Source organism: Antechinus flavipes, chromosome 5 (assembly GCF_016432865.1).
Source record: "Antechinus flavipes isolate AdamAnt ecotype Samford, QLD, Australia chromosome 5, AdamAnt_v2, whole genome shotgun sequence".
NCBI lineage: Eukaryota > Metazoa > Chordata > Mammalia > Dasyuromorphia > Dasyuridae > Antechinus > Antechinus flavipes.
In genome coordinates this window covers 194,881,579-194,906,256 of record NC_067402.1, presented here as the reverse complement: position 1 = coordinate 194,906,256, position 24,678 = coordinate 194,881,579, and the positions used below count along the sequence as shown (strand labels likewise).

Below are 24,678 nucleotides of genomic sequence, written 5' to 3'. Positions count from 1 at the left end.
TACAGAAGTTTAAATTACACTGAAGAATTCTTCAGTTTTTAAAAAGTTACCAAATTAGGACTTATTTTATGTACAAATAAAGCTTTCAGGAAAAAGAAATCATCATGCTGCTTTACTTAGCATGATATATTAGAAGGGATATGGTCTGAGAGTCAGATAACAGTAGTTTTAAGCTTCAATTTCCCTTATAGATTGAACTAGATAAGCCTCTTCCAAATCTGAGATATGATTTTATGTATTCAGCCTAAATTATCATCAATCCGAAATTAGGGTGGGCCAAATGAGTATTGTGAGCAAATTCAGTCAATTTGGACAATTGTTAATTAATTGTTTACTGAGATAATTACTTTGGTTCCCTATTTGGTCCGGGTGGACATTGGTGTGAGACATATTCAGGATCTCTGGGTTTTCCTGAAAATAGATAATAAATTTAAAAAAATTATTACAGCTCAGATAATCCAAAGCATCAGGTCTCCATTTGATTTCCATTTGATTCGAAATAACAATATTAGTCAGGAAAAACAAATGGGCCTTCATTAAAAACTGAGCCATGATGTCTTTTGTGTCACTTCTTTACATAAAACTTGTGAAAAAAAGTTTTCCTTTCCTTAAGGATGTTAGACTGGAGCATAAATCCACCATTTTAGTAAATCTGCTATTCTGAAGCCATCCTCTAGACAGTCTGTTAATTTTATAAGTAAGTGAATTATTTTCTGGGACCACTGCTGCAACCATGGATACTTTCCCCAAAGAAGTCAAAATTTACCCATGAGAGGTCTCTGAGAGAAACAATCTGAGTGGTGATTCAACAACATGATGGTGACTTGGAACATTTGAAGGTCAGGGAAAAGAGAGGACACAATAGAATTCACTTACCCAGAAGAAGAAGTTAAACACAAAGAGGAGATATTTCAGATAGACTGTTAGCCAGTCATCTTGTTCAGCTTTGCTGAAATGGTTCATGATGGTTCCTAAAAGAAAATTCAGATACAAAGATTGGAGAGCTTGTTCACCTGTAGAATGTTTTACCCTGGCTCATCAATTTCTCTCTCTCTGATTCTACAAGGAAACTTTCTTCAAAGAATTTAAAATGTCAGATCAGCCCCAATCCTCTTCCCTATTAGGGAAGAAGCAGTATCAAGGAGTTAGCTCTGGCAACTGAGATTCAAGCAATAGAGAGAAGACCCTGGGGAACCCAGATGAGCAATCTAGCCCAGCAGAGATGCTATACCCCAGGAGAGCTGTGAAGCGAAAGAAAAAGGACTTTCAGACTTCAAAGTAGTAGGAGTTGAGTTGCCTTTGCCATGTGTCTACAACACATAAGTATCCTGCTAGTTTGAGTCCCCTCTTCCCATGGATTCTCTGTGTATTTGTGGCAGATTGCATCTCAGATTTGTAAAAAGTGGGAGATATTCTGTACCTATGATTTCTGCCATAGCAGCTGGGCAAATATTTTTGCTAAGAACTAAATGTGTTTAATGGTTTGAGTGTGAGAGAGAAGCCTACTGGTTGAGGCTTGTTAACTGTAGTAGGAGTGGCTCCCTGCACCTTTGGTGGACCCAACCTGCTAATGTTAATGAAAGTTGGGGGAAATATTCTTGAGAGTTATAATTTCTAATCTAATGTTAGTCTGTCAAGTTGTGAAACCTCTCACCTTGGACCTTTGATTTTATTCTCTTCTGTTTCCTCTAGGACTTTGCCCATCCAAATAATTGTTTTTCTTGTTTTCAAGGTCTTCTTAATGACTTAATCCTTCCTTCTTGTCTACAAATATTTTTAAGTCTCCATTATACATAAAGATAAATGGAATTCTTCACTTAACTTTCCAACCCTTTTGATCTACCATTCTACATATCTTTTCCTGTTCAAAGTCAAAATATCTACAAGTTTTTGTTTGTACTTATTGCCTCCAATTTCTCTTATTTCATTCACTTCTTAATCAATTCCAATATGGTTTCCAATTTAATTGTGTGATTGAAAGCAACTTAGTGCTAAATCCAATGACCTCAGTTTATTTCTGTTTGACCTCTCTGTAGCTTTTGTAGCTTGACCATTCCTTTCTTCCGATATTTTTATCCTTCCTTGGCTTCCATGTTGCTGCTCTTTCCTGATTCTTCTCCTTTTAGTTTGACCCTTCTTTCTCAATATCCTTTGTTGGATCATTATCCATTTTTCTCACACTGAGCACATGTGTCTCTCAAGGCTCAATTTGGTTCCTTTTCTCTTCTCTAGAACTCCCCATGGTTAAATGACCAACACTCTACGATATTGATTCCCCAAATTTATCCCTAATTTAGTCCTGCATTGTCATTTCCATGATGAACATCTGCACGTGTCAGATTAATGAACTCAACATGTCCCAATGGAACTCATTTTCTTATTAACCCTCTCCCATTTGTCTTTTCCTTCTAAATTGTCTATTTTTATTGAAAGCCCTGCCATTCTTTCACTCATCCAAGTTTTTAATCACAAAATCATCCATAATAATTTCTTTTGCTTCACATCTATGTCAAAACAATAGCCAAGTCTGGCAGGTCTACCCCTATAACATCCTTCCCAATCATTCTCTTGTCCATTTATTCTGCCTCTGAGGAAGTTCAGACCACTTTTACCACTTATTTGGACTATTGCAATAATCTCCCACCTAGTATTCTGCCTCCAATCTCTCCCTTCCCCAACCCATCCTTTATATTGCTGTCAAATTGATATTCCCAATGCACAGATCTGACTATGTCATACCTCCCTCTTCCAATTTAAAAGCCTTCAATGAGTGATTTGTGGTATTAACTTGCCAATAAAGTGAAAGAGCACAGCAGAATGGATTATAGAGAAAACCCCAACAAGCTGTTTTATACAAGGACCACATTTAAAAGATTCATAAAGAGTTAAGAGGAAGAGTTAGAGAAGAATTTATTATGTTTCATTTGAATAAAAAATGGAATTGACAGTCATGATTTCAGACAACTTGACAATAAAAATAGATACTGTCTAGAGAGTTAAGCAGAAAAAGTACATTATGAGTAACAGTGTGATTTAGTAGATAGATAGACTTCTGGACTTGAAGTCAGAAAGACATGAATTTGGATCCCATCTTTGTCACTTTTAACTGTAACCACAGTCAAATCTCTTACACTCTTTGAGCCTCAGTTTTCTTATTTGTAAAGCGAAAACAGTAACATCTGTTATATTCATTTTGTAGTTTTTAGAAGGCTCAAATGAAATATTTTATGCAAGGTGCTTGCAAATTTTTAATTATTAGGTAAATATCAATTATCATAAAAGGTATGTTATTTAATGGAAAGATTCTCTCTCTCTTTCAACTTATCTATTTATCACCATCTATCTCTATAACTGCAACATCTGAGTACTTAAATGAAATGGTCATAACTAGTAAAGAAAATAATTGTAAATGACTCTGGCTTGCTTTAATATGGCTTCAAGATTTGAGACTAAGCTAGAGCAGAAAGATAAACATGAAAGAAATTAAGGACTTGAACAAAATGAAAATTAGATTTTTAGTATTTTTAGTATTATAGAATGGGAATCTTAAGGAATCTGGCTATTTAGCATTACATAGCAACTTTAAAACCAGCTGTGTAATGCTGGGTTTAGAGTGAACCATGAGTTAGAATGCCATATCACACATTAACTGGCTGTGTGATTTTGGGCAAATCACTTAATCTGGGCCTTAGTAATAATTATAAATAAAAGAAATTGAAACAAAGAGAAATTCTAAAAAGGCCTATAAACAGAAGTGATAAAGTCAGTCAGAGATCAAATCTGGCAGATATTGAAAAATACAAGAAAGGGACAGGCAAAAGCTAAGAGGGAAAATTCAATGGCAGGTGGAGGCACATAGCTGGCTGGAAGGTCTTCATACCTAGGCTTAAAAAAAAATCTAGAAACCCAGCTGGAGTCAATTCTCTATTAATGGAGTTCATTCTGAACAGTCCCCCATCTCAAATGGGGGTGCTAAGAATGCCTAGTCTTGCAACCTCAAGAGGGTTGATAGTGATGTATCAGTTTGTGCTATGGAAAATAAAGGAGTGGAGTGAAAGCAGAAGCCATGTTTACAGGCTTTTTTTTTTTTTTAAAGGAAATTGAATTGAGGAATAAAAGAAATATTAAGGGTCATCAATGACAAAAAAGAGTCTGAGAGAAAGCTCTAAGGGGGTCTTAAAGAATTGCGAGAAGGGTAGGGGGGAAGAGATGAATTGACATTTTGTGGACTAAATTCCACATTTCTCAATAAAGGAATCATTGTCTTTTGTAGAAAGATAACATAGTAGGATATCACCAGAGGGAGGCAATCAGTGGCAAGAGACAAAAAAAAGCTAGGAATGATTTGTTCCTGCATAGATACTGAATGTCCCATCCCTCTTCCAATGAGAGATTATCCTGAGTATCCTGCTCTTTTCTGGGTCCAGCAGGCTGAGGTCAGGGACATAGCTTCTCTCACTACTTAGATGAGTAGGGGAAATCAACTTCAATTCTTCCTGTAAGACCGTAGATCACCTGGCCTTCATAACTATGGTGGTGTCAACAAAACTTTGATATCTACAATGGTTTCCATAATGTTTGGTTCCTAGATCTATGCTCTTTTCTTACCAAGTAAAGAAGGATGTAATTTTGCTTTTTAGAATTTTGCAACTACAGGTTAAATTTCCTTACTCTGAGGTATTTAAATGGATTAATGTTGCCTGCTATAGAATATATGTCTATATTCACATTTATGCATAGCAATAAATAAATAAATATACACACATATATATTTTTTAATAAGTGAGGTCTTTATTGCCTTGTTAAAAGCTACGTGCATGGCAAGTTTATTTCCCTTTCCCGGTGGAATCTGATTTACTATTTTACACAGAGAATACCAAATTGGGAAGGAGAAGTAATCATAAGCATTTCTGTAAAGTCTTGAGAAAACAACCAAGACCATTCTTCTGCATTTATCTCATAAGTGTTAATTGTTCCTTAATTTTTGTTCTCACACCTAAAACCAGCTAAGAAAGTTTCCTTTTTTGGCCCAATGATAACTTCATAAATAAGTATCCATATGGGTACAGAGAGCAGCACACAGCATCATGGATAAGACCCTCCATATCCCCCTTATCAGCTAATCTTGGATAAAGCCATCATCATTTGCTACTTCTCGGCTACAGCTCTATTCCCATTTTTCCTTTACCCCTCTTAGACTTATCCTGTGGTGGCCTTGGGAGTCCATCCAACTTTCTTGTGCTCATCCCTCACACTGTATTTTCCCTTAACTTCCTTCTCCTGCCTTAACACTCTCTCTTAACTGGGACCAAGGACAAGGACCTAAAGGGAGATTTTGCTATAATTGCGGGGGTAATTGTAAATTCTTTCCTATTATTAATATAATTCTCTTTTGAACATTCTTGCTAATGGAGGAAAGATTTATTTCCCCTCAAATGATTTCTTCCCCTAAAATAATTTCTGTTAGCTTTAGGGAAAGCTTTCTTTTTTTTCTTCTGAAAATGCATATCTCATTAATTGTATTCTACCTCATATTAAAATTAATTTGGATTTCTTGAGCAAATACTTATTGTTGGCAGAAGAAAGCAGCACTTTTTCTAGAAATGTTCTAGATGTGGCCAGAGAAAGAAGAGAAGCCAACCTAGAATCCATGTGTAATGAACAAATCCTGTATGGATAAAGGGGACTGGCTATTAAAATAAACTTTACTCAGTCTATCGACCAAAGAAGAGAATACCTTCAGAAAATGCCTTTTGCTTTCATATTTCTGATTCATTTGTCCTTTGCCAGGAATGTCCTCTTATACTCTCCATCTAAATATTTACCATCTTCCAAGGCCTGTCTCTTTCATGAAATCTTCTCTTATCAACTGGACATTCAATATTATTTTATTCTATTGAGTTCTAATAGCACTTACTGTCTGCGGCATTAATTTGGGCACTTATAATGTAATATCTTGTTCTCTTAATTTTCTGTTCATGTTTTATCTCCCCAATCAGAAAGTATCCTGCCTTAGGTCAGGGACTATGTCTTTTTGGGTAAAACAGTTTCTTTTCAGTTTTTCTATTTGAAAGTTTCCTTATAGTCCTTCCTCTCCCCTTATGCTATATCTCTTTTACTTACCACGTTTTAATAAATCATCAAGGCTATTAAGAGCAAATCATCTAAGACTTATGAATGGATCAATAAGACAAAAGAAGCAGGTTTTTCAAATGTGGAGTGGGTGTTTAGAAATGCGATATTTTCCTATTTTAGTAATTTAGGAGAACATAACAGACCAGACTTTGAATATTATATAGTTTTGGAAGTCTGGCCTGTTATGTACAGGACAGCTTGGGGCTATGGGAACAGGAAGCAGTCTAAGAGCTGGCAGACTGAGAATCCTCTGGTGAACAATAAGGGTACTGAAGCCTTTGGAAAAAGCAACATGAGCCCACTGAATACTTTCTGTAATAGTCATCGGCATGGTGGATTGTATTGGATCACTACGAAGTGGTCAAATTCTATGCCCCATAGATTTAGGTTAATTCATTAATAGCACCCTTCTCTCAAGGTGCCTGAAAGCTAGACTGTCAATCCAGGTGCTGATGGTTATAGCTTCAGAAGTACCACTAAGTGTACCCCTAGGGCACATCAGCCTGTCACAGAACAAAAGACTTGGGTATAAGGTAACACATTAGAAAGATCACCTCCTGCTTCTGTGATAAAATACAGCCTGAGCCAATCAAGTACAAGCTAGCTGGCAGCCCTAAGCAGTCTGGCTCTAAAACTATGATTCTGTAATCACTGAAACAAACTCATCATGATCTGTGAAAACAGATGAAAACAACTCATGATCTGTACATAAAATCTGTACCTCAGGTTTTACCTAATTCACTGAACCTGTTGCTCCTCTGTCTACTTAATAATGAGATCAGATGGGGATGCTTCCTTAGGACCGGGGATCAGCAGATCCCTATTGGAAGAAAAGACAGCTAGATAGTGTAGTAGATAGAATGATGAGTTTGGATTAAGGAAGAACCAAACTTCAAATCTCAGACTTTAAATGGCTATGTAATCTTGGACAAGTAATTTAGTGAGTGCAGACTCAGTTTCTTCATCTGCAAAATGGTGATGATAATAATAGTCTATCTCTCAGGATTGTTGTGAGGATAAATTGTGATAACATATGGGAAGTACTATATGGAACATAGAGATAATGAACGGAAAGATTTTCAACCTTTAATTATTTTTATTATTAATATGAAAAATTTATGGACAAACTACAGCTGTAAAGGGCATGTTAATTTGGGAACTTTGGCTGGGTCCTCTGTAGAAAGGCTAACACAGATGCTTTGGTGATGAAATCATAAATTTGGGGTGCTTTCATCTGATGTCACAAGCTGGGGTTGAGTTGTTTTTTCCTCTGAGAAGTAACTTCAGAGAATGGGAAGCATTGAAGGAGTCTAGTTGAACTGCCCAAGTATGTTAGCAAATAAACGCTCTGATCTCTGAGCTCACTGACAGAGTAGAAAAAGACTATAGCTCAGACACAGTTCTAGGAAAGGTCAAAGGTTGGTCTAAATTTGGTGGGTAGAGAAAGGACAGTTAAAAGGGTCTTCTCTGAGGTTGAGGGATGGGGAGAGAAGGCACCAGGGTCATCCATAGACAAATTTCTTCTAGGTAAAAGTAGAATAAAATTGTTATTAAAGGCAGCATTGAAGAGGAAAAGGCAAATCTTTCTGAAGAGGGAAGGGAAGTCTGAATTTTGCTTTAGTAATTTTAAATAAAAGATAGAACAATATAGAAGGAAAAGTTCTAGATCTAAAATGAATGAATGAAGAAGCATTTGTTTAGTATTTATTCTATGTACCAGGCATGAGGAATACAAATAGAAAAAGGAGGACAAGTCTAGCATCAAGGAACTTACTTTTTTTTTTTTCTTTTTTCATCTTTAAGATCTTTTATTTATTTATTTATTTTAATAGCTTTTTATTTACAAGTTATATGTATGGGTAATTTTACAGCACTGACAATTGCCAAACCTTTTGTTCCAAATTTTCCCCTCCTTCCCCCCCCCTCCTCTAGATGGCAGGATGACCAATACATGTTAATTATGTTAAAGTATAAATTAAATACAAAATAAGTATACATGAAGGAGCTTACATTTTAATGGGGGGAGGGAAGATAACACAAATAGAGAGGAATGGTTGCCAGGGAAGGGAGTTTTAATCTGGGGAATGACAGGGATCTTGAGTTGATCCATAGGAAAGTCAATGCTACTATTAATCTGATTACTGTTCCCAGAGCAAAAGATAGAAAGTAGGGGGTACAAAGGCAGGAAATGCATGTCTAGGAGCAGGGCAGATGGTAAGATGGTCTGGGAAATCAGGCAGTTTGGGAAACTGGGTAGATGATAGAAAAGTTCTTGCTAAATGACACCCTGCTGACATTTTTTTCTCAAATAGAGTAAGCAAATGTCCGTCTCGTGGGGACAAGAAGGGAAAGAGTGAGAAAGCAAGAGAGAAGTTCAGAAATCACAGGATATATCCAAAAACTGAACATGGGGAGAGGATAGAAGAGTAGAAAGATGTGCAATCGTGCAGAAATTCAGGCAAGAATCCCTTTCTAAACACTAGCTGTGCTCAGTTTCAGCTTTAGACCCCTGGCAGGAAGAAGCTAATGGAGAATCAGATGCACTTGAATAGCTAGATACAGCTCAGCAGAAGATCACTATTAAAAAACCCTCCAACAACAGAGCCTTTCTTAAGAAATAACCTGGAGAACATCAGTCAGATCATTTCAGCAGTTCACCACTAGAGAGGGCCACAAGAGCTAGCAACAAGATTCTCATTTCCAATAAAGAGAATTTTGTTGTGATTTGATGGCATCCTGCCCTGGCCAAGTTAACTATTAATGTATATACCTAGAAGAGAAGAAGAAAGGTTAAAGAAACTTCCTCAGTCCCCTAACATTCACACCCCCATTTTAGGGTTTGAACCCAAGTCTAGTTCATCCTCATTCTATAACAACTTGCCTCTCAATTATTTAAATATTTCTAAAGAAAAAATAGGAAAGTGGTAGAGTGAGCAAAAAGCCTCCCAAACCAAATGGGAAATTTTCCATGTAAAAGAGTGATAAAAGGCAGCTTTGCAGCTCTGGGGGAAGAGACTTTATCATTGTTGAGGTTGATATAACAATACAGATCTTTTTGTGTTCATAAGAACCAATTAATTAATTAAAGCAAGAGTACTACTTTTTCCCTGATTTGTTTTAGACCTAAAACATTCACATTTCTTAATTTCATGTTGTTAACCTGAACTTAACCATGAACTTAATTTAAAATGCTTCTATACACATTTTAAAAAATAACTGTATTTCAGCATAATTGATTTCTTGTGTAATCCTATGTATTTTATTTTATACAATTAAAAACATTCGAAGAAGGGGTTCACAGTTTTCACCAGAATACCAAGGGGTCCATGATGCAAATAAGATTAAGAACTCCTGCTCTCCTCAGATTCATCCAGCTCTGCTCCATAAAAAGCTAAGCCTCTCGTTCTCCCTGATAAGTCTCCTAAAAAAACTAACCAAAAAGGTAATAAATAAAAAAAGCAAAGTTTATAACATTAATTTTATGATCTGAGCGCATGCTAATATACAAAGACTGGTACTGTGGTTGGTGCCTATAAGAAATGTTTCATCCAAGTAATTCCAATAAAGACTGTTTTGAAGGGGCTTTTCTCCAAGATTAACATGAACCAGCAGGTAATTTCACAAAAAATATACCTTTATGACCTCGGAACATTCTCGGAACATTTCCCCTCCTTCCTGCCTTGTTCTAGCTCTGTTGGTGCCCATGTCTGATGGAAAGAGGTCTGCTATTTATGGAGGCAGCATTGTACAGTGGGAAAAAAAAAACATAAAAACAAAAAGCTCTGTCTCTACCACTGGCTGAGGTTCAATTACATCTTGGATGCCCAATGCCGTGTGATTTTGAGCAAATCACTTGCTTCCATTGGCCTCAGTTTTCTCATCTGTAAAAGGGAAGTGTTGAACTACTGGACATATGAGAGCCCTTTCTACTTTATATTGATAATTTTAGGTGGTGCTGTGGATAGAGCACTGGATCTAGAATAAAAAAAAAAAAAACTGAGTTCAATTAGTTGTGTGACTTTTGGTAAGTCACTTCACCCTGCCTCAGTTTCCTCATCTCTCAAATAGGGACAATAATATCCTTTACCTTTCTGGGTTATTTAGGAAGATCAGCACTCAATATTTATAAAGCACTTTTTAAGGATCAACATTTTAATATTTATAAAGTACTTTGCAGACCTTAAAGCACTAGAAAACAGCTATTATTTTTCGGGAGTATTGGATTTATACTCTAAGAAAAACTAAAGTTCAAATCCTACCTCAAACATATTATTTATGTGATCCTGAGCAAGACAGGGTCAGTTTCCTTAACTGCAAATTGAGGATAAAAATGGCACTTATTTCATAGAAGGCAAAATCAAATGAGATAACATATGTAAGCATTTTACAAGCCTGAAAATCCAATACAAATGTTATCAATATTTATGTTCCTATGATCTTTTCATTCCTGTGTGACTAAACATGTCTTTTAACATTTCTGATCAATGTGTCAAGAGGAGATCTTGGTTTGAAATCTAGTTCTACACCAGTATGTAAGAGGCAGCTAGGTGGTCCAGTGGAAAATTCTGTTTGGACCCAGACTTGGAATCAAGAGATTCTTGAATTAAAATTTAGCCTTCTAAGATATTTAATATCTGTTTTGTCCATGGTCAAGTCATTTAACCTTCTGTCTGGCTCATTTCTTTTCAATTGTAAAATGGGCCTAATAATAGGGAAGGGCTATTGTGAATGAAGATCAGATTTGTAAAATGCTTAGTATAGTGCCCAGTGTATAGTAGGTGCTTAATACATGCTTATTCCCTTCCCCCATTTAGGCAAGTCATTTTACTTTTCTGAGTTTCAGTTTCCTCATCTTCATAAAGTATCATGTTACTGACATTATCTGCCTCCAAGTGTTGGAAAGAAAGTGCTTTGTAAAAAAAGTGCTTACAGGTTATTTATTGAATGTATAACCTTTCAAACTATTACAATTCAAATATACTAAGAGAAGGAATAATTATTCACATTTCCACGGTATTTTAAAGTTTTACAAAGTGATTTCTTTACAATACCCCTGTGAGTTAGATAGTACAAGTATTATTATCCACACTTTACAAATAAGAAAACTGAGATTCAGAAAGATGATTTAATTTGTCCTGGGTTACACAGCTAGCAAATGTCAACAACGGATTTATTAGATCAGGCATTTGGATTTGTGTCCATACCTGACTCCAATTTCAGTTTTATTTACCCTAGTAGAAAACTAGTTGAGAGGGACCCAATCAAGTGTTTCCTGGATGATTTGTCACTTTTGTCCCCTTTGATATTCATCACTATTCAACTTTCTACAAAATTGGACTGCATGGGTTACTGAGAAAAAAACTGACAGCAGGTGTACATAGCTTTGGATGATGACAAATAGAAAAGTCTATTTTTTCCCCTCCTAAAATCCTCTCTTGGATTTTGCTGCCATCCTTAAAATATGATTTCAGGCAGAATCTAGAAGAACAAAGGCCCTTTTAAAAAGCCTATCAGTCAAATGTTCTTCTGGCTTATTAGTTGTCAAAGACCACACATATACTTCTACCATTTTCATTCAGTTTGCAGAAACCATAGCAATGGATATGTTGCAAATATTACCTTTACTTGAAAGAACTAGAATAATTAGCTAAGCAAACAAATTCCCCATTCCTAGGAAGGCTGTTCACCCTCCATTACTTTGCCTCAAATAATTCTTTCACAGTCACCAGGAAAAAAATGACATAATCCATCCCTATTAGCTTGCCCAAATCTCTCCTTCCTGTTGGTTGAAGTTCCTGCTGTGATAGCTTCATTTATTTAGCTTAACAATTCCTTATAAAAAAATGGAAAGATCTCTGTCTTGAGGTGGTGGAGTGAGCAGCATAATAGAATGAACAGTTTCATAAACTCAGAACAGAAAAGAAGGACCTTAAAAGTCTAGGTCAATCCCATCTCTTTCAAGATGTCGGTTAAATGACCTGTCCATGGTCAAGCATTAGTAATCTAAAGAGGTAGGATACAAATCCATGTTTTCTCACTCTACTAGAGTTTATCTGGCACCATACTACATTGCCTTCTCCAATTCAGGGGTTCTGGATCTAATGTCGATACCACCACAAATTAGCAAGTCTTTTCACCTTTATGAGCTTCAGTTTTCTTATGTATTTAAATTCATCATTTGTTTATTATCCAAATTATTTATTAAGTACTTATTACATGCATCACATTCTGCAAAAGCATGGGAAATATAGCCACATAATTGAAAAGAAGAACCTAGAAATTAGAAACAATCCCTGCTGTAAGGAGCTTACATTCTAGTAAATCTATAAAATGAGTATTAGTCCCTACTAATGCAGTTAGGAATCTGGTTACTTTTCTCTTATCTTATTCTCCCTGTGGGAATGTCAATAGGTAGCACCAGTTTCCCTTGTTGGGAATCAGTTTCTCAAGGTTCAAAACACAAAACAGTTTTCATTCACAATGATATGGACACAGGAAGATCTCTTCCTCTGATCCCAAAGACTCCTTGGTCAACCACCATAAAACTATAGCCTTGGTGACTGTAGGAAGGCAAGATGCTAATCACTGTTCCTTTCCATTTGTGTTCCTACCTTTGCATCTTCTCCATGGTAATAGTTACTGCTTTGGAGCCCCTATCCCACTTTACTGTGTTTACAACTCAAAACAAAAACAAAATAAAAACCAAAACATTTCAAGGTCAGAGTGACTATTTTCTTTGAGAATCATCTTTGTCATAGACTACTTTGACCAATGGGGGTTCAGAAGATATGGAGAAAAGGTACTTTGATTAAGTTAACCCCAAGGAGTGCCATATTTTACTGTGAACTACCTTGGATCTGTCACTTACATCAATGTGACCTTCATAAGTTTCTTCACAACTATAAACTTCAGTTCTTTCATTTGTAGAAACTGGATTAAATGATGTTTCAAGCCTCTCTAGTGTTATGATTCTATGAAATGCATATTTAGGATTATCACCTTCCCATTTTCTACATTCCAAAAGAGCTTTAGTGATTTGATACAAAATTCTGATATTATAGTTAAATACCTAATTTATTAATATTCAGTCTGTAGTATAGAAACATTTTCATTTTTCTATTAACTTTTTTCTAATTAGTTCTTCACTATTTCCTTTTAAAAACACTAAATTATGTTTTAAAAAATATATCAAGCATCTATTTTCTCCCCTTCCCAGTTCTTCACCACAAAAGAAAGGTAAAAATATTTTTGTAACACCACAAATACTCAAAACAAAACAAATCCCCAGGTGGCCCCATCAAAAAATGTCTCCTTCCTCATATGTCAGAAGGTGGGTAATATTCCTATCACTGGTGTTTTGCAATCATACTTGGTCACTTCATTGATCAGAATTATTAGCTCTTTCTGTTTGTTTTATACCAAGTTGTTGCTAGATAAATTGTTTGCCTGGTTCTGCTTACTTTACTCTGCCTCAGTTGGCAACAGGTTTCTCTGGAATTATTCCTTCTGCCATTTCTTATGGCACAATAGCATGCCATTAAATTAATATACTATGATAAATTGTCCAAACATTCCCCAGTTGATGAGAATCTCCTTAATTATCAGTTCTTTGCTACCATCAAAAGAGCTACTTTTTGTGATGGAAAGAGCTTTCTGTAACCATAAAGAAAACTATGGAGACTGAATGTGCATAAAAGCATAGTATTTTCACGTTTTGTTGTTGTTATTGTTTGTTTGCTTGTTTTTTTCTTTCTCATTTTTTCTCTTTTGATCTGATTTTTCTCACACAGCAAGACAAATGTGGAAATATGTTCAGATGAATTGCACATGTTTATTAACCTATAATGGATTACTCGTTGTCTAGGGGAGGGAGGGAAAGGGAGACAGAAAAATTTGGAACATCAGATTTTGCAAAAATGAATGTTCAAAACTATCTTTGCATGTATTTTGAAAAAACTATTATTTAAAAAAAAGAGCTGCTATAAACATTTTTTTGTATATATTTATGCCTTTTCTCTTTCTTTGTTCTCTTTGGGGGTAAAGTCCTAGTAATAACATCTCTGATCCAATGGTTATTTATGGTTTAGTAACTTTTTTGGACAGTGTTGTGAATAGTTTTCCAGAATAATTGGTCTAATTTATAGTTTCATATACTGTGCATTAATGTGCTGACTTTACTGAAGTCTCTCCAACAACCGTTATTTTTTGGGGGGTAGGGGTGGGGTGAGGCAGTCAATCTATCTATTTGGTGTGCAATAGAACATTAGAATTGTTTTAATTTACATTTCTCTATTACTAATTGGGGCAATCTTTTTCATATGACTATCGATAGTTTGGATTTCTTTTTATTGAGAAAATGTCTGTCTATATGCTTTGGTCACTTATTAAATGGCAAATAGCTGTTATTCCCATAAATATGAGTCAGTTGCATATATAGTTGGAAATGAGACATTTATTAAAGAAATCTGTTGTAAAAATCATTTTCCATCTGACTTTTCCTTCTAAGATTGATTTTGTTTGTGTAAAACCTTTTTTTAAAAATTTATATGACCAAAATTGTCCATTTTATCCTTTGTGATTCCTTATTTGGTCATAAAGTATTCGTATAATATCTATAGATCTGACAGGCAACTTCTTCCTTGCTCTTCTAATAAGGTTTATAATTTTATCTTTTATAGTATCCAAAAAATCTTAGTGCAGTTTTAAGCTTTAATAAGTTTAAAAGTCACTTCAGACTGCACTAAGATTTCGAGGATACCTTGTATTTAAGTCATATATCCATTGATGCTTATCTTGGTTTATGATATGAGTTGCTAGTTTAAACCTAATTTCTGCCAGGTAATTTTCCAGAATGTGTTTTTTTTTATTTGTTTGTTTTGTTTTTTGGTTTAAATAACATGTCCTTAACTCAAGAGCTAAAGTCTTTGGGTTTATTTAATACTATTCTACTGGCTTGTTTACTTCTGCATGCTGTGTGCCTAATTTGTACTTTTGATCATTCTCTCTATTTTTAAACCAGTACAAAATAATTTTGATGATTACTACTTTGTAGAATAGTGTGAGATATGTTACTGATAGAACTTAACTTTTTTTTATTGTTTCTTTTGAAATCCTTGACCTTTTGTGCTTCCCGAAGAATCTTGTTGCCATTTTTTTTTAGCTCTAAAAGTATGATTGATATGGCACCAAATAAGTGAATTAGTTAGGTCATATTGTAGTTTTATGATATCGGATTGATTTATCCATATTTTCTAATGTACAGACCTGCATTTACATAAAATATTTTGTAGTTGTTTTCATATAATTCCTCTGTGTAACAAATATTTTGTTGTCATTTTGAATAGAATTTCTCTTCCTATCTCTTCTGCTGGGTTTTGTTAGTAATACATAGAAATGCTTATGATTTATGTGAATTTATTTTACATGCTGCTACTTTGGTGAAATAATTGTTTCAATTATTATTTAGCTGACTCTTTAGATCTACTAAGTAAATCATGCTCTATATCATTTCAAACTCTTTGATAAGAATAGCAAAATGAATTTGTCCTATTAATTTATGCCTGGTTGGAAATATTTCTGTGTAGAAATGGCAAAACTGGTGACTTTTTGATGCTAATTGGTCACCCCATTTGACTTCGGTACTTTGCATATAGATATAAAGAACATATTTGAAGTTCTCAAAATAGACCTTTTGTTTTTGGTGGCTATGAGGATTTCTTTCTGAAGTTTCCTGTATTTGGGGCTTCTAAACTTGTCTGCTTGGATGTATTTGCTCTTTAATCTATCTAATTCTGGGGTGATGGGTTTATAATACACCAAGATCTAGGATTTTTACCTCCTTACTCTTTTTAAATGAATATGGTTCAGTATCTGCAGATATTCTAATCTTTGTCTAACTCAGGCAAAAATAGTTTGACAATGAAAGACAGTATGATACAGTAGAGGGAATGCTGGATTTGGACTTGACAAAGTTCAAATTTCAGTCCTGCTACATACAAACCTGAAAAAGTCAATCAATTAATAAACATATATTAAGCATATTAAGCATTTCCTGCATGCTAGACACAGTTAAATGTCTATAAACCTTAGTTTCTTCATCTGTCAAAAGAAAGGATTAGACCACATCACGTCTAACATCCTTTCTAGACCTAGATTATTGAACAATTTTTTGTTTTGCTCTTTGGTGAATGTGAATTTGTAAACAATGGTGGATATAATTTTTTAGGTTTAATTCTTTGCTCAAAGGGCCAATTGTATGAGACTCCCTTCATTAGTAGAGATGGATTACTCAATATCCCTACACCTGTATGAGAGGTGAGTGGAGTAGGTGATACCCTTGAGAGAGAAGATGTGTAATTCTAATCTTTCCTTAGGCTACTGAAGGAAGAGAGAGACTCTGGGAAAAAGGCAATGTGTGAGGAATTGGCCATCTTTAATGACTATCTCCAGTTTGCTACATTAGAGACTTCAAGGAATTTCCCTTTAGGTAAAATCTGAGATTATCTCTTGCTTGAGCTTTCTTCCCAAAGGGGAGAGTTCATATTGTCTGGTATATATTTTTTGATGTATACTTTCTCTGATTTCTGCTTAGATTAATGAGTTTCTTTGTTATTTGCTATATATCTTTGTGGAACTGGCATCTAGTGGGAAAGGAATCAAGTCTTCAATATATAGCTTGGGATACTACTTCCCTAGTATGCAACGTTATTCACAACTTTAACTTCAATATTTAAAAATTATATTTTCTCATACTAACAATATTTAAGAGAGCATATAGATATAATTCTAGGGTGATATCCTCTTGCCACCTTTTTTTTTTTTCGTGAGGCAATTGAGGTTAAGAGACTTGCCCAGGGTCACACAGCTAGGAAGTATTAAGTGTCTGAGGGCAGATTTGAACTCAGGTTCTCCTGACTTCAGGGCTGGTGCGCTCTCTCTCTCCCCCTCTCTCCCATCCCTTCTCTCTTCCTCTCCTTCTCTCTCTCTCCCTCTCTCTCTTTCCCTCTCTCTCTTTCCTTCTTTCTGTCTGTCTCTGTCTCTCTGTCTCTGTCTGTTTCTCTCTGCCTCTTTCTGTCTCTGTCTCTCTCTTTCTCTCTCTGTCTCTCTCTCTCTCCTTCCCCTTCCCCACCTTTTGAAGAAATAAGAGTGGACAGGTTCTGATCCCAATTTCTACTTTCCCTCCTGGAAACAGTCACCTTTGAAGAATGGTGAGAGGAGAAAATGCTGGAGATGTCTATTTTTGCTTCCCAGCAAGTTACATGTAGACAGACCCATGTGGACATAGTTAATGTATATGGATTAAAAAAAAAACAACATCAGACCCACATATCATACCTCTTTTACATAGGAAATGTAAAATTTTTGCAAACCCATTGAAATCATTTGTAGTTTTGGTAGCTGTAGAACTGACAAATGTTATGGAATTTTAAAAATTTGATGACATAATTATTTATAATCATCTGTGACAAAAATGAAGATTGATGCAGGACTAATTATTTTCAATAATTTCTAATATGTAAGTCATATAGCATAATATGTATTTAGTATGGACCAAAGAATGTAGGTTATTAGATAAAAGCTACAAATTCTACTTTTGTGTAATTAAATTTGAAGCGTGCTACTGCAGATAGACTATTTTTAACAGCCTGAAAGTCTTGTGATGAATTCGATAAAGTAATTTGTAAATAAGTTAATAGCGTGTAAACCATTACCATTTTGAATGCCTTATAATATGACATAATTTCTCACAAGTTGATCTTTAAAGACCTTTTTGGCTTCAGTATTCTATGAATAATGGTTCTGCTAATAAAAACAAAATGCAGTGGAGGAAGGGAGCAACCTTCCAGCATATTTTTCTTGGCTTCAAAGCTTAAAGATTTATTGTTTCTGTTTCTGCCTTCATATCTTGAAACTCTTGGGCCTAGGGCAAATTCCATTGAAGGTTATTTGGGAAAGGGAAGAGGGGGATTTACAAACCAAACACTTGTCAAGCGCCATTGTATAGACAAGGATGTTATATAATAGCATACTATTGAAATCTACCATCAAAAAATGGGAAAAAGAAATATTAGTTACATATAAAATCTCTAGCTAATGAGAAATCTAAATACCAACCTCTTAAACAAAATATATAATATCTTAAGCAGGACAGGCTGTTCTGTGCTTCTTGTCCCTTCTGCTACTCATCTTTTCCTCCTCACTGAAATGAATTTGCCAGGAATGAAAGAATGGGTTAGAGCAGGGGAGGAAGGCAGGTATATCCAGATAGAGTAATATTAAGGTGATAAAACCCTGGAGGAATGGCTAAAGGGAGACTGAGGGAGTGATTGTGGTTGAGCCACATTGTATAGACTGTCTAGGCAATGAACTATATCCTCTATGAATGTTGATGGGACAAAAATCTTAGTTGAAATTATTGTTCTGGAGCCAATTTAATGTTTCTTGAGTTGCCATATTTTCCAGAAACACTAGGTCTGGGGTATGTAGAAGGCCCAGAAAGTCCAGGATGAAGTCTCAATTTGTACTGATGTAATTTCCACCCCTAACTGAAGGTCTCAGAGTGTTTTTTGAGGGTCAAACTAGCTACAAGTCAGTAGCCACCAGTCAGTCTGCACCAGACTGATAAATTGTATGTGTAGCTAGCATGCTTATAGATAAGAAGACCATCCTATCTTTGTAATCTAGTATTTCCCAAAGGAAAAGAATGCTTGCTGTTTTTGCCTATTTCCCCCACTCCCCCTTTTTGTTCCTTCCTCCTTCCGTACCACTCCCATTTGGGAGAGCTTGAACTTGACTCCTCCTCCATGAAACTTACCCCTTTTCATAACTCAAAAAATATTCAAACTTCTGTCTGGATTTCAAATTTCTTTGTACTTGGTATGGGAGTTCCACATGCATGTTCATTTCTCTTGTTATAGATCCAGTTTTAACACATATCCTATGAACTTGTTTTTTGGTTAACACAACCATCTTATTTAGGGTTCTGCATTTTTGTGTGCTTTCAGTTCCAAACAATCAAGCATTATGGTGTTGGAAAACTTGGATTCAAATCAAGTTTCTGATGTTTCCCTGTGTGATCTTGGGAAAATGATTTAATTTCCCTAGACCTCAGTTTGTAGGTAGCTAGATGACTTAGGGGTGGCCAGAGCACTGGAACTAGAGTCAAGACTGAGTCCAAATCTAGCCTCAGACATTCACTAGCTTGGGTGAGTCACTTAATCTCTGTTTACTTTAATTCACTAGAAATTCACTAGAAACTGCTTCAGTATCTGTTTTTTTTTTCTCATTTTTAAAAAATTAGAGCTTTTTATTTACAAAACATATGCATGTGTAATTTTTCAATATTGAACCCTTGCATTCCAAATTTTCCCCTCCTTCCCCCCACCCCTTCCCTTAGATTGCAGGTAATCTAATACATGTTAAATATGTTAAAATATATGTTAAATCCAACATATGTATTCATATTTATATAGTTATCTTGCTGTACAAGAAAAATTCAGATCAAGAAGGAAAAAAAAAACTGAGAAAGAAAGCAAAATACAAACAAACAACAACAAAAAGAGTGAGAATGCTGTGTTGTGATCCACACTCAGTTCCTACAGTCCTCTCTCTGGGTATAGATGGCTGTCTTCATCACAAGATTATTGGAAATGGTCTGTTTCAGTATCTTTAACCTCATGGACAATATGGTCTATGGAGTCACAATGGATATGACTCAACAACATGAGGCAGCAGTAACAGCCTCAGTTTCCTATTCTGTACAATTAAAGGTTGACCAAATGGCCTTTAAGATCTCTTCCAATCCTGGCGTTATAAAAAACTGCCTTCTAATTTGAGGATTTTAGTACTATTTATTCTGTGTCAAAAGCTTTTTCAGCACATACTCATAGAGCCATAAACCTATAAGTGAAAAACACTTCAAGAAACCATCTGGACCTTAATCTTGGCCTTTACACAGCCCAGGGATTATTTGCATTTTAAAGATGAGGTAGTTGAGTCCCAGAGAGGTTGCTCAAGATTATAAAGCAAGTAAGTAGTAATGAGGCAGCTAGATGATGTAATAAATATAGTCCTGGGTCTGGAGTCAAGAAGCCTCATCTTTCCAAGTTCAAGTATATACACAGTGCAAGGAATGCCGGGCAAAGAGTCAGGACCTTCTTACTTGACCCCTTTAGTGCCTCAGTTCTCTTATTTATAAAACAGAGATGCTAAGGTCCTTTCTAGCTCTAAATACATGATCCTATGATTCTGTCTCTGGGTGAGAATAGAAAGAATGTTAAAGTTGAAATCAGGAGAATTTGGATCATTTCCCAGCTATTTCATTTAGTAGTTGTATGAGCCTGGGTGAGCTATTCCACTGTGATAAGCACCTCCATTTATAAGTTAGGAATTTTCCTGGCTAATAAAATGTCATTGATTTAAATTTCAATAAATTACTGTTAAGTACTCCATAGAAATATACAGGTTGCTCCAAAAGGTTCAAAGTATTAGTACTTAAAATTGCACTCTGAAATTTTATGTATATACACACCTATCCATACAGATACACACATATATGTGTATATAGGTATATATACATATATGTACATCTATATGTATGTCTGTCTATCTTATCTATCAACCTATTTTATCTATCTATCCATCCTTCTAAAAATTCATCTCTAGATGCATGTTCTTAAAAATTTCTACTTTCACATTCCAATTTTTTTTATGTGACCTGGGTCACATAAACTGTAAGGGTTTTATAGTTTTGTAGGCAAGAGTCTTGAAATTAATCACTTTCAGATGATGTGGAAGGCTTGAGGAGACTGCATTGCATATTTGGAAAACTCTGGCTTTTATCTTTGACCTTGTATAAAGTTAGGTTTAAGTTAGGGTTAAGTTTAAGTTGAATTGTGGCTTTGTTTTTCACAGAGTTAAATCAGAGATTTTTAACAGTTGGCAGGGGGCTTAGAGATCATTTTAATTTTTCCAGGTACCAATTTTAAATCCTCTGATTCTGTGATGGGTCCAAGTTTACAGGAGAGGTGACATACAATATAAGATCCTAGGACCATAAGGCAAAAGCTGGAACCAATTTTCATTTGACTAATGAGGAATCTAAGTGTAAGTGAGTTAAATGGTTTGCTCAAGGTCATGTGGATAGTATCAAGAAAGATTAAAATTCAGGTTTCCTAGAGCTAGAGACAGTACTGTTTCTTCTGTTTGCTCACTTCAGTCAGAGAAAACTTGAATTTGAAGTCCACTTTCTCTCTACAGACATAAACAGGCAATACATACAACCTCTCTGGACCTCAGTTTTTTTATCTGCAAACCTGGAAAAATAACATCTGAGATTTCTTCATGTTTGGTGTAAGGATCAAATGAGATAATATTTGTAAAACATTTAATATAGTGCCTTGCACATAGTAGGTGCTTAATAAATGTTGATTCTTTCTCTTCCTTTTCCCAATGACGTAGCAGCTCTTTTTGTTACTGTAGAGTCAAAGCAAAAGGTCAGTTCTTTTGGCTTTTGGCCTTCAGATGGCTAACATGATGGGTCCCCATTTCTTATAGAACAGTTAGGTGTAAATTCTCAATGGACATGGAGATTGAGTTGGGAGAGGGGAATTGTCTGAGGATGACCTTCACAAGGTCTTTGCAGACAAGCACAGCCAAACTGTCTACCAAATTATATGGGTAGAATTGCCTAAAAGAACAGCGGAAGAGGGTGAAGGTGGCAGTTTGTGAAAAGTTAAATCCTAACCCTCCCCCCCTCCCATCTTGGAAAATCACTAGTTTTCTTTGCTAGAGAATGCAGGTTTTTAATTTTAACATCCTGGATCTCAAAATCACCTTTAAAATGATCAATGCACTGCCAAGAACACTCACTGCTTCCACTAAAAACCTGCTTAATTATGGTGAAGAGTATAGTCTATAATCTTTTCTATAATCACAGATGGATCTATAGTATAATTTTCTTCCATCTCCTTGAAAGGATTGCTATGTAGATTTTCACTGCAAAAGCTTGGCTATTTTCTTTACCAGTTTAATAGGTTTCCATTTGGGACCCTGGCCAGGCAGTGATTTCCTAAGAGCGCTCTCCAAATCTACCTTGCGTCTGGCATGAAGAATATTTGGTTAGAATGAATATGCTGCACCTGGAAAAGCTCATTATACTGGTACCCAGAATGAGGGTTTATCTGTTCTTATGATGGTCACAGAAAGAAGTTTTAAAAATAAGTGACACAGACTCCATTCCTAACAATGTCTTTTTATTTGTTAAAAAGAAATATTTTTAAAATCACCTAGATTTCCCTGTGGTCCTCTCCATCCATTTATAACAAAGGGGAAAAAAGAGAAAAAAAAAGTTCTATAAACATTTATATAAGATCTATAGCATTTACATAGGCTTTTACAATTTGTAAAGCACTTTACATGTTATCTCAAGTGATCCCTCCATCAACCCTGTGAAATAGGTGCTATTATCATACTCCTTTAATAGATCACATACCTGAGGTAAAGGGAGATTAAGTGCCAGGATCTAACTGCTAGTGTCTGAGGAAGGTATTGAACCCAAGCCTCTCTGATCCCACAGCCAGGACTCTATCCATTATAACACTTTGTTGAGCCAAAACTGAGAGATTATAATATTGTCTCTAATATTCTACACCTATACTCCCCTAATTTCTCTAAGGAGGACGATGTTTTCTCACACTTATTCTGTAAATTCATCTGGACCAAGAGTTTTTTTTCCCTTCCCTATACAGTAGTTCCTTTACAATTAGTTCAATTCCTTTTTCTAAAATTGGATCATTTAAGACCTCTACTTGCTGTTCTATTAATGTGGGTGTTTTGCATTTTTGTAAATAATCTATTTCTTTTGACTCCTCCATTTTGTTGGCCTATAATTATTTATAGTAAGTTCTGAGAATTCTTTTTATTTTTTTTCTGTTTTGACTTAGTTTGCTCATTTTTATCTTGTTCGTTTAATGTTCCTCCCTTTTCTCTTTCATCAAATTGTTAAAGGTTCATCAGTTTTTAAAAGTACTTTCAAAGAACTAGTGTTTTCTTCACCAATTCCACATTTTTTGTGTATGCATTTTTCCTCTAACTTTCAAGATTTTGTCTTTTGTGTTTATTTGTTGGTTTCCTAATTTTAAAATTGTATATTTTGTTCTTTTAATTTCCTTTTTTCTATTTTCTTAATATATATATTTTAAGGATATAGTTTTTCTTCTGAAAACTACTTTAGCTGAATCTCAAATTTTGAAAAAAATTGGGCAGTTAGGTGGCACAATAAATAAAGTGTTGGCGCTGGAGATAAGAAGATTCATCTTTCTGAGTTCAAATCTGGTTTCAAACACTTAGTAACTATGTGACTCTGTGCAAGTCACTTAACCCAGATTGCCTCAGTTTCCTCATCTGTAAAAGGTCCTGGAGAAGGAAATGGCAAACCACTCTAGTACTTTTGCCAAGAAAACCCCATATGGAGTCATGAAGAATCAGAAATGACTGAAAACAACATAACAAATATCATCATTATCGTTATTTTTATGTAGTTATTGTTTCTGTGATTTGTTCATTGACTCACTCACTCTTTGGGATATTGCCATTAATTTTTCATTTAGGTTTGTGTCCTCACCCACACTTCCTGTTTTAATGTCTATTTTTATTGCATTAGGCCTATAAAGGGTACTTTATAAAGAATTTCTTATTTTTAAAATATTATTTATAATTTATTCACATTTTAGTATACTGTTTTTGAAAGGTCCCATATGATATTGAGAAATATGTAGGTTCCCATTCAGAAAATGATATGTATTTTTCAGTTCTAAATTTGACTGTTTTTTACATCTTTTTCTACTTTTAAAATCTTTCTCTTGACTAAGACTGCATAGTATAGAAGAGAACAGAATATTGATCCCAGAATTGAGTTGGAAGAGCCTCTTGGCTCTTATCAGATTATAAACTTCTTCAACAGAAGTCAATGTCATCTTTCATCTTTGCACTTTCAGTATCTAGCATATTACCTTGCACTTAGTAGATGCTTAATAAGTATTTGTTGAGTTCAGATAAATAATCTCTATGATGCCCCAGCACTCTCCACAATAATATCATTTTAGAAAGGTTAAATGGTCTTGGAAACCATCTAGCCCTAATCTTTCCATTTATAGAAGAGGAAATTATAGCCACGAGATGCTAAATAACTTGCTCAAAATTGCATGGTCAGTTAGTGACGGGATAGGAAGTAGAATCCAAGTAATCAGAGGACCTCACCACCAAGCTAAGATTAGGGAGGGGTGAAAAGGAGGGAGGGTAGCAGATTAAATTCCAGTTTTAATCATGAGATGTGTCAAGTATTAAAATCTTTTTTTATTACTAAAAAAAAGTAATTAGAAAGTTAAATCTGAAAAGGGTCATGGATTTAGAGCTGGAAGGGATCTTTGAACCATTGAATCCAACTTGTTTTATAAATGAGGGAATTGAGGCAAAAAGGGTAAAGTGACTTGTCCATGGTCATAAATATCTGAGGCCAGATTTGAGTTCAGATCTTAAATTCCT

General features: G+C 35.2%; 1 protein-coding gene across 1 annotated transcript in view; it reads right to left on the bottom strand.

Moving 5' to 3' along the window:
* TSPAN11 (tetraspanin 11) overlaps positions 1-24,678 on the bottom strand; it is a 143,915-nt gene that overhangs the window by 101,581 nt on the left and 17,656 nt on the right. Inside the window, exon 2 of the mRNA XM_052000511.1 lies at positions 877-971. Within this exon, the coding sequence (XP_051856471.1) occupies positions 877-963 (87 nt within the window). The 5' untranslated portion in view covers positions 964-971. The remainder of the gene's footprint in view (positions 1-876; positions 972-24,678) is intronic.